Source organism: Myxine glutinosa, chromosome 2, assembly GCF_964187855.1.
Source record: "Myxine glutinosa chromosome 2, kmMyxGlut1.1, whole genome shotgun sequence".
Lineage (NCBI taxonomy): Eukaryota > Metazoa > Chordata > Myxini > Myxiniformes > Myxinidae > Myxine > Myxine glutinosa.
In genome coordinates this window covers 201,258,882-201,273,841 of record NC_136262.1, presented here as the reverse complement: position 1 = coordinate 201,273,841, position 14,960 = coordinate 201,258,882, and the positions used below count along the sequence as shown (strand labels likewise).

At 42.2% G+C, this 14,960-nt stretch overlaps 1 protein-coding gene across 5 annotated transcripts in view; it reads right to left on the bottom strand.

Annotated features, from left to right (window-relative positions):
• Positions 1-985: 985 nt before the first annotated feature.
• LOC137420929 (uncharacterized) overlaps positions 986-14,960 on the bottom strand; it is a 28,494-nt gene continuing 14,519 nt past the window's right edge. For 2 of the 5 annotated variants that reach the window (XM_078772170.1, XM_078772173.1), the window contains 12 exons: positions 12,883-13,426; positions 10,798-10,858; positions 10,323-10,440; positions 10,073-10,155; positions 8,421-8,518; positions 8,098-8,175; positions 5,496-5,606; positions 4,473-4,516; positions 3,896-4,077; positions 3,699-3,805; positions 2,912-3,032; positions 986-1,817 (listed from right to left, as the gene is read on the bottom strand). In XM_078772170.1, coding sequence (XP_078628296.1) covers positions 1,752-1,817; positions 2,912-3,032; positions 3,699-3,805; positions 3,896-4,077; positions 4,473-4,516; positions 5,496-5,606; positions 8,098-8,175; positions 8,421-8,518; positions 10,073-10,155; positions 10,323-10,440; positions 10,798-10,858; positions 12,883-13,426 — 1,613 coding nt within the window. In that variant the 3' untranslated portion in view covers positions 986-1,751. Of the gene's footprint in view, positions 1,818-2,911; positions 3,033-3,698; positions 3,806-3,895; positions 4,078-4,472; positions 4,517-5,495; positions 5,607-8,096; positions 8,176-8,420; positions 8,519-10,072; positions 10,156-10,322; positions 10,441-10,797; positions 10,859-12,882; positions 13,427-14,960 lie in introns of all 5 variants that reach the window. The other 3 variants (XM_078772171.1, XM_078772172.1, XM_068106446.2) reach the window with 3 other exon arrangements.

The following is a 14,960-nucleotide window of genomic DNA, read 5'->3' as shown; positions in this document are numbered from 1 at the left end:
AAAGGAGCGGTGTACAAAAGTCTAAGAGCGGTGTAGCCATAGTACTCTACTCACTGCAATGTACAGCTGTCCGTGTGTAAAAACACGACAGGTTCGGCCTGTATGGCATATACATTAAAATGTTAGTCGGTGGAGTCAATCATCGTACGCCATCAAACTGCCGCTACTTTAATATATAGAAGATGATATATTTTAACCTCCAGTAACTTTGCAGTCACTACGAAGGGATTGTTACGATTAGATTTACTATAACATTACCATTATTATGAAAATATTACTATTTTAAAAACCGAGGCCAATTCCTTACTTCTGCAGTTATTAGTACCGTACACCACCCATTGTTGAGAGAAGCAACACATGTCCGTAGTTGAATGATTAGCATGGAATTAAAAGTGGTGGTCAGAAATCAGTTTGGGAAAAAACAGAAACAGGACAGACCTGACTGCAACAATGATGGATTCCATGACTGTTCTTATAAAATTGGAACCAAGCTTGCTGTTCTGTTGAGAAATGTTTTTGTACCATTATTGTGGACTGGAATTATGCTAGCAGATAGGTGGTCGCCCAAGGAGGACAGGCTGAAGAGCACCATTTGAGAACACGGGGCCTGATGCCATCTGGACAATCCTGTGCAGAACAATCTCCATTCTCGAATGAGAAAGGAAGTCTGTGTGGCAGCAGGTACAAGCTTGTGTCCAAAATTCGACTTTGAAAGATCAACATCCAAATGCAATACAACCTCAGTTTTTGCTCGGCCAAGTCTGGCTTAACATTTCATACATAGTTTGGCAAATATCAAACCCTTGACAAAAAAAAAAAAAAAAAATCAAACAGAACAAAATTCTCAACTACATCACCCATGTACAGCATCAGTTGAGGCCTAACCGTCGCTTCTTCGTCTGCGACTGTGGACCTTGTACGCAAGCAACCTGGAACCATCAGTTTTGTAACTTGCAATTTGACCAATGATGAACATTACTCTTCCTTAATACATTTCTTTTTATTTTCCTTGTAGGTGGGGGAACAGAAACAAATCAATTGAGTACTTTTCCTTCAAGATCACAAATGCATTTGGCATAGCGGCAGATTAGTAAAGCTTTTTGGAAATACAATTTCATTATTCACTTAAATTGCAGCACATCAACAAATACGGGAGATTGAAGTTTTTTGTTTTTTTTCTACATTATGTACTATCAAATTTTCTTCCTTCCCTTCTTTTCCAAAATTCTGCAAACTTCTATCGAAAAAAAAGGGAAGCAACATATGGGCAATATCTTCATGCAAGACTTGCAAACCAACTTTAATGCAATATATTCCACAGAAGTTCAAACGATGCGGTAACAATAAAAATCAACATTTTATTGCACCGGAAAAATTAAAAGCCTCATTTTGACACAATTTCAAAAACTATTCCACTACAAAACAACAAAATCTAAATCTGAAGTTGTGGCTTATGCAATAAAAATTCTGTACAAGGAAATTGTGCAATATATATATATATATAGATATATATATATATATATATATATATATATATATATATATATATATATATATATATATATATATATATATATATATATATATATATATGCCTATATGAGAACATTGTAAAACTGTCAACCTCTAGAAATGGCCACACAGAATCACAATAGCTCAGAGTTGCACCAAAGCCAGTAATGTGGGATGTACAAGTGGTGGATACGAGAGGGGGTGGGGATATGGAGGGCAAAAACACGAGGCAGCAGTACTCAGTTTGGCTTCATCTTTCCAATAAGCTCATCACAAATCCTTGTTAGCTCTTCAAGCGCCTTATCCTGCAAGGAGGAATGAAGATTTTACTTTTGCATTTTTACACCATGCATTTGCATTTTTAGTTTACATCCTGAGAGCTGATGCCAAAATGGTTAACTTGATGCCTTCAGCTTCTCCCATCATTAACAAACGAGATGCTAGTTGTGAAGCAGCATAAAGCCAGCCGCACACTAGCCGACAACACAACAAGACTGTCTGCGATAGTTTAGTCTGTGAAATTCTTTTGATAATCCTGTAATAATAATAATAATAATAATGCATTTATTTTATATAGCGCTTTTCAGGAAGCCCAAAGACGCTTTGACAGAGTGCAAAACATAATGCATAGCAAAACATAAAAACAATTGCAAAATGGCAAAATTGCAAAATGGCAAAATGTGTAATGTGTGGCGTTTGACAACCAGACAACAAGGTTTTCAGGCATGTCAGCGATTGTCATAAAAATGGAACATGCTCAGTGTTCATGTTCAACTTGATGAGTTGTCGGCAACAGTTGTGCAGTGGTCTAGGACAATTGCCGACGCAGCACAATTTATTGACCAATTCAAATACAACTTTCATCGACTTCCAACCACCATAGCATTCCACTGATTAACACGTTCCACTAACTCATTAAAGAGTGTCGGATGCATCCTCTTAAAGTTAGCGCTAATCTTCTGTAGCAAGTTCCACAAGCAAGTAGTTGATGCTCTCCAAGGGCCAGGCCTTCTCTCCACCCAGAGCTTTACCTACAGTCCTACAGCCACCACTTTTTCCTGGTATGCTGTCTGACATGCCAGCAGTGCTCAGAGCCTTCACCCTTCTCATTCCCTCCCTGCATTTCTTCTGAATCGCCATTTTGTTTTCCGACAATAGTGTCAGACAATCATGTAGTGTGTGGCAGTGTATGACAAAACAAGATTTTACAAGATTCGTCACCAACGGTCTTGTTGTGTTGTGTTGCGTTGACAAACATTGTCTAGTGTGCTGCGAGCCTTACATTTGACGTTTCAAAGTTCATTACAATAATAGCTTGTCTAACTTTGCAATGTATCACTAATTGTTGCAGTTTTGGACAGAATGAAAGTTGAGTGATCATTCCTTTAAAGCACATCACCTTTTGCTGCAGAGAATGTTCCATCGATCGAAACTTCACTTGCTCCTTTTGTAGGGCAGCTTGCAGAGACAGTATTTCTAGACGTCCTTGCTCTTTCAACACAGCCAAATCCTGACTTGCCCTGCACCACTCAATCAGTAAAGTACTGTATAATGTGCAAAGGCCTGATGGCAGCCATCCTACCCCGATACACTTTAGAAGTCCAAGCTTTGAGTTAAGTACGTAACTAGTATTGGTAAAACATCGGTGTACTACATAAAGTTTAGAATCAATCCTTGGAATCCATGAAATGACCGAGTCATTTGGAACATTACTACTTACTCACAAAAACGTGCAAAAAGGAAATGGCTCAACTTAGACCCACAGTTCTCCACAAAATTCCCCAGGCTGATAGCATCATGTCGTTTTGTACGATTCAATGATAAGCTGCAAAAACCCCATTTCTATTGCCATAGTAATTCCTCAAAACAGAGCACCACTCCCACATTATTGTTTACCCTGTAGTGTGGCGTCATTATAAACACACTCATTCAATCAATACAAATGTGCTTTAAAAATATAATGAGGAATTTACTTTTTATGGCCTTGGCCATCTCACGCTTACACATTCTTCACGGGCACTGCGTGATTCAAATGCTGTGCCAAGAGTACACAAACTTTGACATTGGACAATTGCTGTGTTCAAGACCCGTTACTCTGAGATTGAGTGCAATCCCACACCAATGCTCCAACTCTCCCTTCCCCGACCAACAAGAACATGTCCCAAAATGAAAAAAAAAAAAGGTACCGAGCAAGTTTCTCCTCTGCGTGGGCCTTCAAAGCTTTATATCTTTGCTCCTCTTTTTTAAATCTCGTCAACAACTCCTCTGCATAATTCTTCAAAGTCTTTTCATTCTGAATAACAGTAGCAGCATATGAGGTTATTTCCACATCACCGTGTAAAAGAATTTGGGAATGTAAATCTGCGTGGCTTGCCCATCATGCCTTTTCATAGCCGTCCACAGCATCTTTTAGTTTGTCGTAACGTTTGTAGAGTTCGGAGAAAGAGCGTTCGACATTGGCCAGATCTGACAGTGCTTGCTTCTTCTCATCCGAGATCATGCTCTTTTCGAAATTGAATTTTGCCAGAGCAGCATCCATCTCTACCTTCTGCTTCTGCTGCTGCTCTATGGGTGGAGGGAAAAGGAGCCAAGACATTGGACTGGGTTTGGGCCGTAAAGCCAAATGCGTCGCGCAGCTTTTCCACAGAAAGTGTTAGGCACTGCACACAGTTTTGATAATCTCAAACTTATTGGTTATTGTGAACAGAAATGTAAAATTATTGCAGAAAAGCAAGACAAACGCTGCTAATGTTGGGCATTGAGAGTAAAAAAAACAATTAGATTGAAGGATAAGTCTATCAAAAACATCACATTTGTGTCTTTTTTGCTGTTGTCATTCAAAGACAAATGATGTGCAATTGGTATCATAAAAGGTTGGACGAAGTGATGGAACCAAAGGTGTGCAATGCCTGCTCGTTTCCCTTCAAAAACAAAATGTCCATTTCACAATGGTATCTTACCGACAGTCTTCATCATGACTCCCTCGTATTGTTGAACAAGATTCCTGCAAATCACGTTTTAAAACAGATTTAAAGCCGGCAACACGAGTACGGCCTCCATGCACACATCAAAAGCCCCACAAAGCAGAGTTGGAACTTTGCTTTTAAAAACACGATAAAAGCAGAACAGACACCCTCAGCTTGCGTTGTCATGCAATTCATAAACTTTTTTGCAATTTGTTTTCATTACTCCAGCAGGACGCCACACAGCTCATGTGGGTGAACCTCACAACTAGGCATGTTGAACACTGTTTAAGAACTGTGTTTAATCAATTGCGTTGCACCCACTCACATCTGCACTACACCGCCGCAGTCACACACCCATCTCACATTTTCCCTCTGTCATGATGTGCCGGCACACATGCTTTCCCAATCACAAGCGGTTTACGAAGCAAGCATAAAATCCTCAAATTGGTACAAACTAACGATGCAACTAGAATAGCACTCAATAGCTGTGCCGAGCTGAACAATTTACATTTATACTTATAACTACAAATATACCTCCACCAAGCTGAACAATTTCGGTTTTTTATCCCGCTGATGGGCTACATTTACATCCTGACCATTTGTCCTTTGTACACCAAAATCTAATCAGATTGTTCTTTTTACCTAACCAAGTCACCCATCAAGTTTTGTCAATCAGTCCAAAACTTTTAAATATGCCATATGTCGTTTTTGGCCCCTTTACTCAACAGTGAAGAATCACTTTAAAATTCTCAGATCTGGATCTCCATCACAATCTAATGAATTCGTCCTTGTCACGCACCCAACAGGTCCACAAAATTATCAGAATCCGTCGATAACTTTTTGTGAAACAACCTTTGTCCACCTTCAGTGGTAGAGGTAATAAATGCACAGCTATAGCAAAACTGTTTTCCATATCATATCAAGTTCTAGTGTAAATACTATTGGTGCGTACTATAGGTGAAAGCGTGCCAATTATGGCCACAAAGGCTCACATCTAAAATCCAATCAACTACTCACTTCAAAGTAAGGAGGTTTTCCTCAGCTTCCTCAGCTCTCATTCTCCATTGTGCAGTGCTTGCCTGGAGGTCCTTGGTCGCTTGTGCTTCGCATGTAGATCTCTCAAGCTGCCGATTGAGGCAAGGAACAAGGGTGCCACTTAGTCTTGAGCAGTCTCTTAAACCCATCAAAATAAAATATGAATTAGCCCCCGTTGGACTTAGTCCAAAACAGGGGCTTGTGGATTGGGTCTCATCCGTCTGTGCATGCGTCTGCAACCATGTCTGAGATGTATGGACAGATTTTGCACATACTTTGCACAAAGAAAAAAAATGTGTATACATATGCACATAATTTATTTCATGGTGCGATCAAAGATGGCCGACAGGCGGCCATTTTAGTTGAAAAAAAACCCCCGATGTTTAACACGTCCTCAACTATTTCTCATACATGCATTTACCGATATTGTTCAAACTTGGCAAACAGATAATGAATGATGTATTACATATGCATGCCATTTTCTTTTGCTATCAAATCCAATATGGCCGACTGGCGGCCATTTTGTTACATAAGTGTCCCCAACCATTTATTGAACATGCATGGACCAATTTTGTTAAAGCTTAGCACAAGCACACTACATGATGGCATACACGTGCACCTCACTTTATTTTGCGATCTGATCAAAGATGGCCGACTGGTAGACTGGCGGCCATTTTAGTTGTAAAAAAACCCAATATTGACCACATCCTTAACCATTTCTCGGACATGCATTTACCGATCTTGTTCAAACTTGGCACACATAATGAATGATGTCTTACATATGCACGTCATTTTTTTCGTGATCAGATCCAAGATGGCCGACTGGCGGCCATTTTGTTACTTACACATGTCCCCAACCATTTCTCGACATGCATGGATAGATTTTGTTCAAACTTGACACAAAGACAATACCTGAGAGTATACATATGCAAAAGATTTTGTTTTGCAATCCGACCAAAGATGGCCGACTGACCCCCTTTAACTCCGTACAGCAAAATTACTAAAACCAATCACTAAGAAAATGAGCATTGACAACTCTGAGGTCCTCAGAAATCTCTTTTGATCGGAGCGTGACACGTTTCCACTAACCTGTGTGGTGAAGACCAGACTCTGATGGTCATGAAAAAAGTTTAGGTTTTTCATATATGGCAGGGCACCCCATACTCGCTCCTAATTGTCATCTCTGATTGAAACATGGCTGTAATTACCACCTTAATTCAGCTGATTAACCTAAAAGTTCACATACTTTTTCCGACAAATTGAATGTTGGATCATTTTGCTCAATAAACACATTAAAAAGCAGATTTTTTTTGTTTAATCCAAATTATTCAGACTTGGATGAAGACCTAATCACATCTTCGGTCAAATTTATGCAGAAATACAGAACATTCCAAAGGGTTCACAAACTTTTTCTCACCACCGTACATACAATGCCACCACAGTATTTGAAACCTTTCATCTTCAGGACTTCAGGACTCTGATCGAGGTCAGGTCCATATCTCCAGATTCCACAACTATTAAGCTTTGCCATGAGGACAGGATAAATAAATGGCACTGCAAATAAGGCTGAAACATGGCGATGTGTGGGTTGCGCAAAGGGAGAATTTTCCTGCGTCAGATCCTCCATGTACTTAATCCATTGGAGGAGGAGGTTGGGAGGTGGTAGCTCTTCAAATGCAGGTTTTATGCAAAAAAAGGTGGGAGGAGCTCATCAATGCAGGTTTTATGCAACAAGTACTTTTTTTAAAATTAAAATCGCTTTTATTTAATTATAGAGATGCTTAAAGTTGGTGACAGTACATAGCAGATAATACAAGCTGGTAGCCTATTGATTTCTGCAAAAAATATTAATATCCTCGTGGTTCATTTTGCAATACAATTTAAGCAAAATGGTGCAATGTGCCGGTTATACACTTCTTCTTTTTTGCCAAGCTCGATCTTGCCCTCGGACCATCCTCATCACCAGACGCTACCAGGTGCAAGGCAAAATTTGGATAATGATCAGGTTATCGAATTTGACTGTTTTGCAAACCGTAATTTATTCACAATTGCCATTACTTGTCTTCAGCAATACACGGCCGAAGGTCGACTCCCTCCACTAGGGGCTTCAGACCAACAGTGAGGACAGGGCAGAGTCCCACCAGGAGGCGATAAAAGCAACAAATTGTCAAAACGTTCCACCGAGGACGGAAAATGCCATATTGGATTGGGTGATTGTCTCAGAATACAATTCCCTGCTTGTTAAAACAAAACATTTGGGATTCGTGTTCATCACATGGCAGCATTAGCCACAAGCAAAGCAGTCCTTCCAGCTTGCCTACATCATATATGTAGACTGTAGTCTTATACAAGAGAAATATTTAAAGGAAGATTAAGTGGACATCCATACAACCACAAACGTAAGGCACTGCCACTAGTTAGAGGAACACATTTCACTTAAAGGGGTGTAGCAAGCAGATCCCCTTCTAGCTACAGATCACAGATGTCCCCTGTGGAACAAATAAACTAAATACAGTGGTGGAAGCACATGGGGTTTTTGGTTGCAATAACGACAAATTTCATGTTGGCTGGATCCAAACTTACCACCTCACTACTCAGCAGGTCCAATGGGTTGGCAGGATTGGCAGTGGGTGGCACAGTCTCAGGCGTTTCGGCACCGTCTCTATAGCAGCCAGAAATGAACAAGGCAGTTCGTTAGCGTTTATCACATCTACACAGTAGTACTGGTAGTTCTTATTTTTTCCATCACAGACACTGGCATGAATAGCATTCCTCAACATCAGCACTTCCGGGTCATCGTCGTCTGCATTTAACTTCATGAATCGATACAAAGCGACATTAAACTCCATTTGGTAATGCAGCCAAAGTCTGCAGCAAATGTCAAGGGATGGGGTTTGGACAACTCACCTGCCTGCCGCATCGGAATTCACAGTCGTATTTGCCAGGAGAGGATCGAAGCGAAGGTACAGGGATTGCTTCCGTAATTCAGAATTGGTGAGGTCCTTCTGAAAGCAGACATCAGTTGAGACTTCATAACAGCAAGGATTTTAAAAGGTAAGTTTTCAAAGTCATGAAGAATCCACATTTCCCAATTCCCAACACTTACAGAAGTTTTTCCTTTTGGTTTATTCAATCTGCCACACATTAAAATGTTCACTTGATACTCGTACATTTGTGTTTATCGGTCTGTTCACTTCTTCAGAATGTCTGTCTGTCTCTGTCTCTGTCTCTGTCTCTGTCTCTGTCTCTGTCTCTGTCTCTGTCTCTGTCTCTCTCTCTCTCTCTCTCTGTCTGTCTCTCTGTCTCTCTCTCTCTCTCTCTCTCTCTCTCTAAGAAAAACAAAGTCCCACAGAGCAATTGCTATGAAAATGAGTGAGTAACTGCAATCAGATTTCGAGTATCAACACGAATCATCACAAAGGATAACCAATGATGCAATCACAGCAACACATCAAACACCCATTCATCATTTTGCTTTTCCACAAGCTTCACTTGTACATTCATGTCAAAATTAATTATTCGATCGTTTCACTTTCATGCAAAAATCATCTTTTTGAACCTTCAAGTTCTCTCCCTTCCACTCCCCACCCCCTCATTTGAAAGATTATTTAACAGCCCGGGCCTTCAACACTCCTCACCCTGCATATGTAGATTACAGCAGAGCGAGTTGTCTCGCACAGGTTTACATCTCGATTAACCTATTATCTTCCCCCATCCAAAACCTTGATCTCTTCTACCCCCATCAATTCACCCTAAATCCACTTCTTTTTTTTTAAATACCGATTTTTTTTCTTTCTTGGAAGTTCCAGCAGTGTCCATGTGTTTTATACTACCCCCCCCCCCCCTTCCCATGCCTCCCCACCAAGCCCTCTCCCTCCCACAGATCTCCCGTTGTCCCTGTCTGCTGTTGTACTTGTGTGCTTCCCTCTCCCCATCTTGTCTCCCGCTCCCTTTATTGTATGTTTTGTATGTCAGTTTGTCTTTTTGTGATTGACGTTAGCTCTTACACGAGCCTCGATCTTGTATACAAAAAATAATAATAATAATAATAATAAAACTATAAACTGCCACCCTGGTGTCTCATCTGCAAGGAAAGAAGTCAATGCATCACCCTGAAAGTGGATGTTAAACTGCACATCTTATCTGCTGACATTAGTTGGTGGACGTTAAAGATCCCACGGTGTCCTTCACGAAGAGCAAGCGAGTTATCGCTGGCACCATGGACAAATTACAAATTCCTGCACTGCAGGTAGCAAGCAGTCTGGGTCTTCTTGGAGGTTACCCGAATCAAGGGTACACTGCTTGTTATGTTAGAGTGTGGTTGTCGTCTGGGCCGCATCTCCTTCACCTTGTTTGTAGTGATCAGGTGGTTATCAGCACGTTTTGTTTAAACAGCCTCCTTTGTATACGAAGCGGGCAAGCAACCGAGATTACAACAAACATTTCCCCGATGCCATTCCGAGATTATCAATTTTAGGAGCACTCTCATTTGTCAGCAAATCAGTACAGTACCAGAAAACGCTGAAGAGGAAATGCAGCGGTGGGAACAATTAGCTCACCGAAGATCCAAACTGCTCCAGGTAATCAATTTCCAGCTTGTGGAGAGGAACCTGAGACTTGGTGCTGATAGTTTGATCCAAATCTGCAATAAAAGGGCACAATTTTATTTCTCGTTTATGTTGCCGTTCAACTGCAGAAAGGTAAAAAATATTGACAGGTTATAAATCCCACCAACAAGTGTGTTTGGTGCATTAATGACCCAAAGCTTCCTCATGTGGAGTTTGTGCATTTTTCATTATTTATACACACTTGGGCATGTCGAGGCATTGCCGAACTCCGCTGAAGCTACAACCACAGCAGTGGAGGCTTGCAACTTCTCTTCGTCAGAACGGTTGTGCTCCTCACTGCTGCACAGCGTTTCCGGGTCCTGCGGATCAGATGCACACCTTTACATTTATATTTACAGGTAACCACAATCGTTTCATTTTGCAAACTGTGTCAAAGTAGATGACAAAGTGCCATGGCTCATGAGATGCACAATACATCGTTTGAGACATCACAGAGCTGTGACCGCCACTTTTAGAATTTGAGAGAAATAGACAAAATCGAGCACACGCTAATTTGACTAAAAAACAAACAAAAAATTCACGGACATTCATATAGGGCACCACACACCCAAGACGAGTGATGGAAACCCATTGGTTTTTCAACAAGAAAAATATATATATATAATGATATTTTAAATCAGAATCCTCATTTATCAGTTTGTAACTTTCAAACAGACCTGCATTTCAGGTGTGGATTCGGAGTACTTCTGCGTCAGCTTCTTTACCCTGAAAGTGGCACTGGGGGTAAATTGCCAAGGTGGAGGAAAGTCATTAAATGCAGAACTCGACTCCAGAGAAGTTGTTTTTGTTTACTCCGTTGACAATATATATATACATACATACATACATACATACATACACACATACATACATACACACATACACACACACACACACACACACACACACACACACACACACACACACACACACACACACACACACACACACACACACACACACACACACACACACACACACACACACACACACACACACACACACACACACACACACACACACGATCGAGGCTCGTGTAAGAGCTAACATTAATCACAAAAACATAAACGGACACATACAACATAGAATAAATGGAGTGGGAGACAGCATGGGGAGAGAGAGGGAAGCACACAAGTACAACTGCAGATGAAAGCCTTGTATGTGGTGAGGAGCTCAGGTGTGTCAAGGAAGGACTTCATACGACGGAGGATGCCCAGTCGGTGACTGGCTTTGGAGGCCAGCTTGGAACTGTGGTTTTCCCAGGAACGATCATGGCAGATAGTGAGACCCAAAAGCTTGAGTAACAGAACTTCTTGGAGAGGATTGTGAGAAAGTAGATGGGAGGGTTGTCCAGATGGTCTTTTCGGAGAGACATAGTAAGAGTGTGAGATTTGACAGGATTGAAAGACATGTTCCACTTGTTTGACCAGTCTGTGATTTTGCCCAGGTCTGCAGAGAGTGGGGAGGCTGCTGCCTGCCAATCTGAGGTATGAGGTATAGAGTGGCAGAGAGTGGTCATCAGCAAGGAGATAAAAAGGATTTTACAGAGGGTCGAGAGATCATTGATGAAGACCAGAAAAAGCACAGGGCCCAGAACACTGCTTTGAGGAACTCCAGCCTGAACAGGAAGGGGAGATGAGAAAATTCCATTCAGGGCCACATGTTGACTGCGCCCAGTGAGGTAGTCCGCAAGCCATGCGTGGAAGTTTCCATGGATACCAAAAGAGGAGAGTTTGGTGAGCAGAGCTGGGTGCCAGACCATATCGAAGGCACTTGATGTCAAGTGAGACAGCTCTGATTTCTTGTTTGGCATCGAGGACCTCCATCCATTGTTGAGACAGCAGAAGCAGCATGTCCAGAATAGAATGACCTGGTCTGAAACCAAATTGATGATCAGAGATCAAGCCATTGGAGAAGAGGAAGGATTTGATATCCGAAGCGATGATTGATTCCATGACCTTGCCGATAATTGGGAGCAGGCTGATTGATCTGTAGTTGCAAGGATCTGTTTTTGCCCCTTTTTTGTGTAAAGCGGTAATGTTGGCTGATTTCCAAGCAGATGGCAGATAACCTTGAGCAAAAGAAAGGGTGAAGAGAACAGAGAGAGGGTGTGAAAGAGCAGGATTTTAGGACCCGTGGGCTGATGCCGTCTGGTCCAGTTGCAGAATCAGAGTCGAGGTTTGACAGAAAATGATCCACCTTGTCAGGAGAGAAGGACACAGAGTCCAGGAGCAGCTGGGTTCGACTGGGTAAGGTGGGTACAGAGAGATGGGTTTGGGACACAAGATTTAGAGGCAAACACAGAGTTGAGGAATTCGTCTTTTTCACATGCAGTCAGCTGTGTAGCCATTTGAGGTAATGGAGGGGGAACAAACACCAGAAACAGATTTAACCAGACGCCACCAGGATTTGGAGGAGGGAGACAGATTTGAGAGTTCAGTCTTGAGAGTAGAGAGATGGTGCTTCCTGGCTCTGCTGAGGGTAGACACACACTGGTTCCGAGCTTTGTGAAAGGAAATGAGTCTTCTGTTTGATTTGCCTTCCATGAGGCAAAGGCAAGTTGTTTCAGGGCAACTCCCTCACCTCACCACAACTGCAACTGCCTCACGGCAACTGAATTCAATATATAATGGCATTATCTACCAATCCCTCAAAGACAAACTCCCATAAATATCTTGGAAGTTTGAAGGTGTAACCCCCACATCCCCCAAATATAAAAACTTGAAACTAAATATTGCTTTAATGGATAATAAAGAACTTACGATTTCACCACAGGCCGCTTCTTTTTACAAGTAACAACTTCATCACCATGCTCTCGGCCACCCTCACTGCTCCCCGCCTCGCTGTTACTCCCATCTGGAGCTGCCCGGATTTGTTCCGACGAGCCAGCGTTGCCATGAGGTCTGGTTTTACTCAGACTTTTACTAGGCAGCTTGACTTTAAGCCTCGTCACGTCTACACCGATCCTACCCATCCTGTTCTCTTCCATATCGTTGTTGCTCGTGTCAGAGCCTTCTTTTTGTTCCGAGACTTTCTGGAACTGAATGGATTGATGGCTTCCACAATTTTCAGACACGTCGTCCAGCACCAGTTGAGTGGTGTCCAACTGGACCCCCGATTTGAGGCAGCTATCTGTACCCACGGCCTCGTTGTCCTCCGGGGGTTTAGAACCAGAGCCGTCGGGCGCAAAGTCCAGGGACACTTGTGCAACCGTTGAAAGAGTCAAGGGAACAGAGTTCTCATCTTGCTCATCCTCTTGTTCATCGTCCGATTCTGCACCACAGGATTCTTCACCATATGAGGAACCTCCAGGTAGAAAAATGACAAAAAAAAAGGTTTATTGAACATTAAAATCAAATTTTGTGCCAAATGCAACCAGAATTAAGCAAAGATTAGATATAATAATCTATCAGCCTTTCATATAAATATGAATTTGGCCACTATTGAGACAAAATAAATAAATAAATACACTGATACCCATTCACTTTTTAACTATTGTTCACACAGAAGAAGCATTTGGTTATATTTTGCACAATAGTTGATTAAAAATTCAACAACTCACAAAATAATTTGTAAACATACATTACTACAATATTTAGATACATTAAAACTACAGTAACAGTGAAAGCTACATTTATCACGTTTTGTTGTAAAAACAAAACAACAATAAAAACCGTTATACTGTACATGAACATTCATTTTTAAAACCGAATGTGACAACATCCATCATATTGTCTCAAAAAAGGTATGGTAAGGCAGGAATGGAGGGGGGGGGGGGGATAGGTGAGAGATACAAGGGGGGGGGGGGTGGATAAGAAAGTTATTTGGGGACAGGGGGTTTAGAAAAGTATTTTGGGAGAGGGAGGTTAAAGTATTGGGGTAGAGGGGGGTTAATAAAGGTATTTGGGGAGAGGAGTTAAGAAAGGAATTGGAGGAGAGGGGGTAAAGAAAGCTATTTGGGAAGAGGGGTTAACAATGGTGTTGGGTAAGATGGGGGTGAAAAAGGGGAATTGGCGAAAAGGTGTTGAATCCCCCTTTCCCAATATCACCTTATATTACTCTAAGCAGACCTCGCAGGAGAAACACTTGGCAGCATGGAAAGTGTAGTCGTTTTCACGTTTAGTTCGAGACTTTACAAGGTCAGACGAAGCTGTTAACGCAGATACTCGACACTAACACACCACACCTGGCTGTGAGTCGCAGATACTCGACACGAACACACCACACCTGGCTGCGAGTCGCAGACTCGCAGGACGAGATCAAATGTAAATAGAAGCCATGAGCAGGTGGTGTTTACCAGATTAACCCGCCATGGACACCGACATCCACTGGTTACCAGTTACATTCCTGTGTTCCTTACAAAAGCGAAAGCAAGGAATCGTAACACACGAGGAGGGCATTTGGCCCATCATGCCTGCGCTACATCCTCAGCACATTAATTAATTTTTCCGAGTTTCTCTGGAGTGAGGAGACCAGCGGGGGGACCAGTGGGGGGACCAGTGGGGAGACCAGTGGGGGGTGACCAGTGGGGGTGACCAGTGGGGAGACCAGTGGGGGGAGACCAGTGGGGAGACCAGTGGGGGTGACCAGTGGGGGAGACCAGTGGGGGTGACCAGTGGGGGAGACCAGTGGGGGAGACCAGTGGGGGAGACCAGTGGGGGAGACCAGTGGGGGAGACCAGTGGGGCAATCACAGGTTTGGGAAATAAGGTTTCACAAAGAAATAAATAATTGGGCACGTATGCAGATGTAGGTAATACCCTAAACTGTTATCATTGTGATACAACGCTCGGTGTAACGTTAGTTATTTACTCACTACTACGGTAGTTTACTCGCTACTA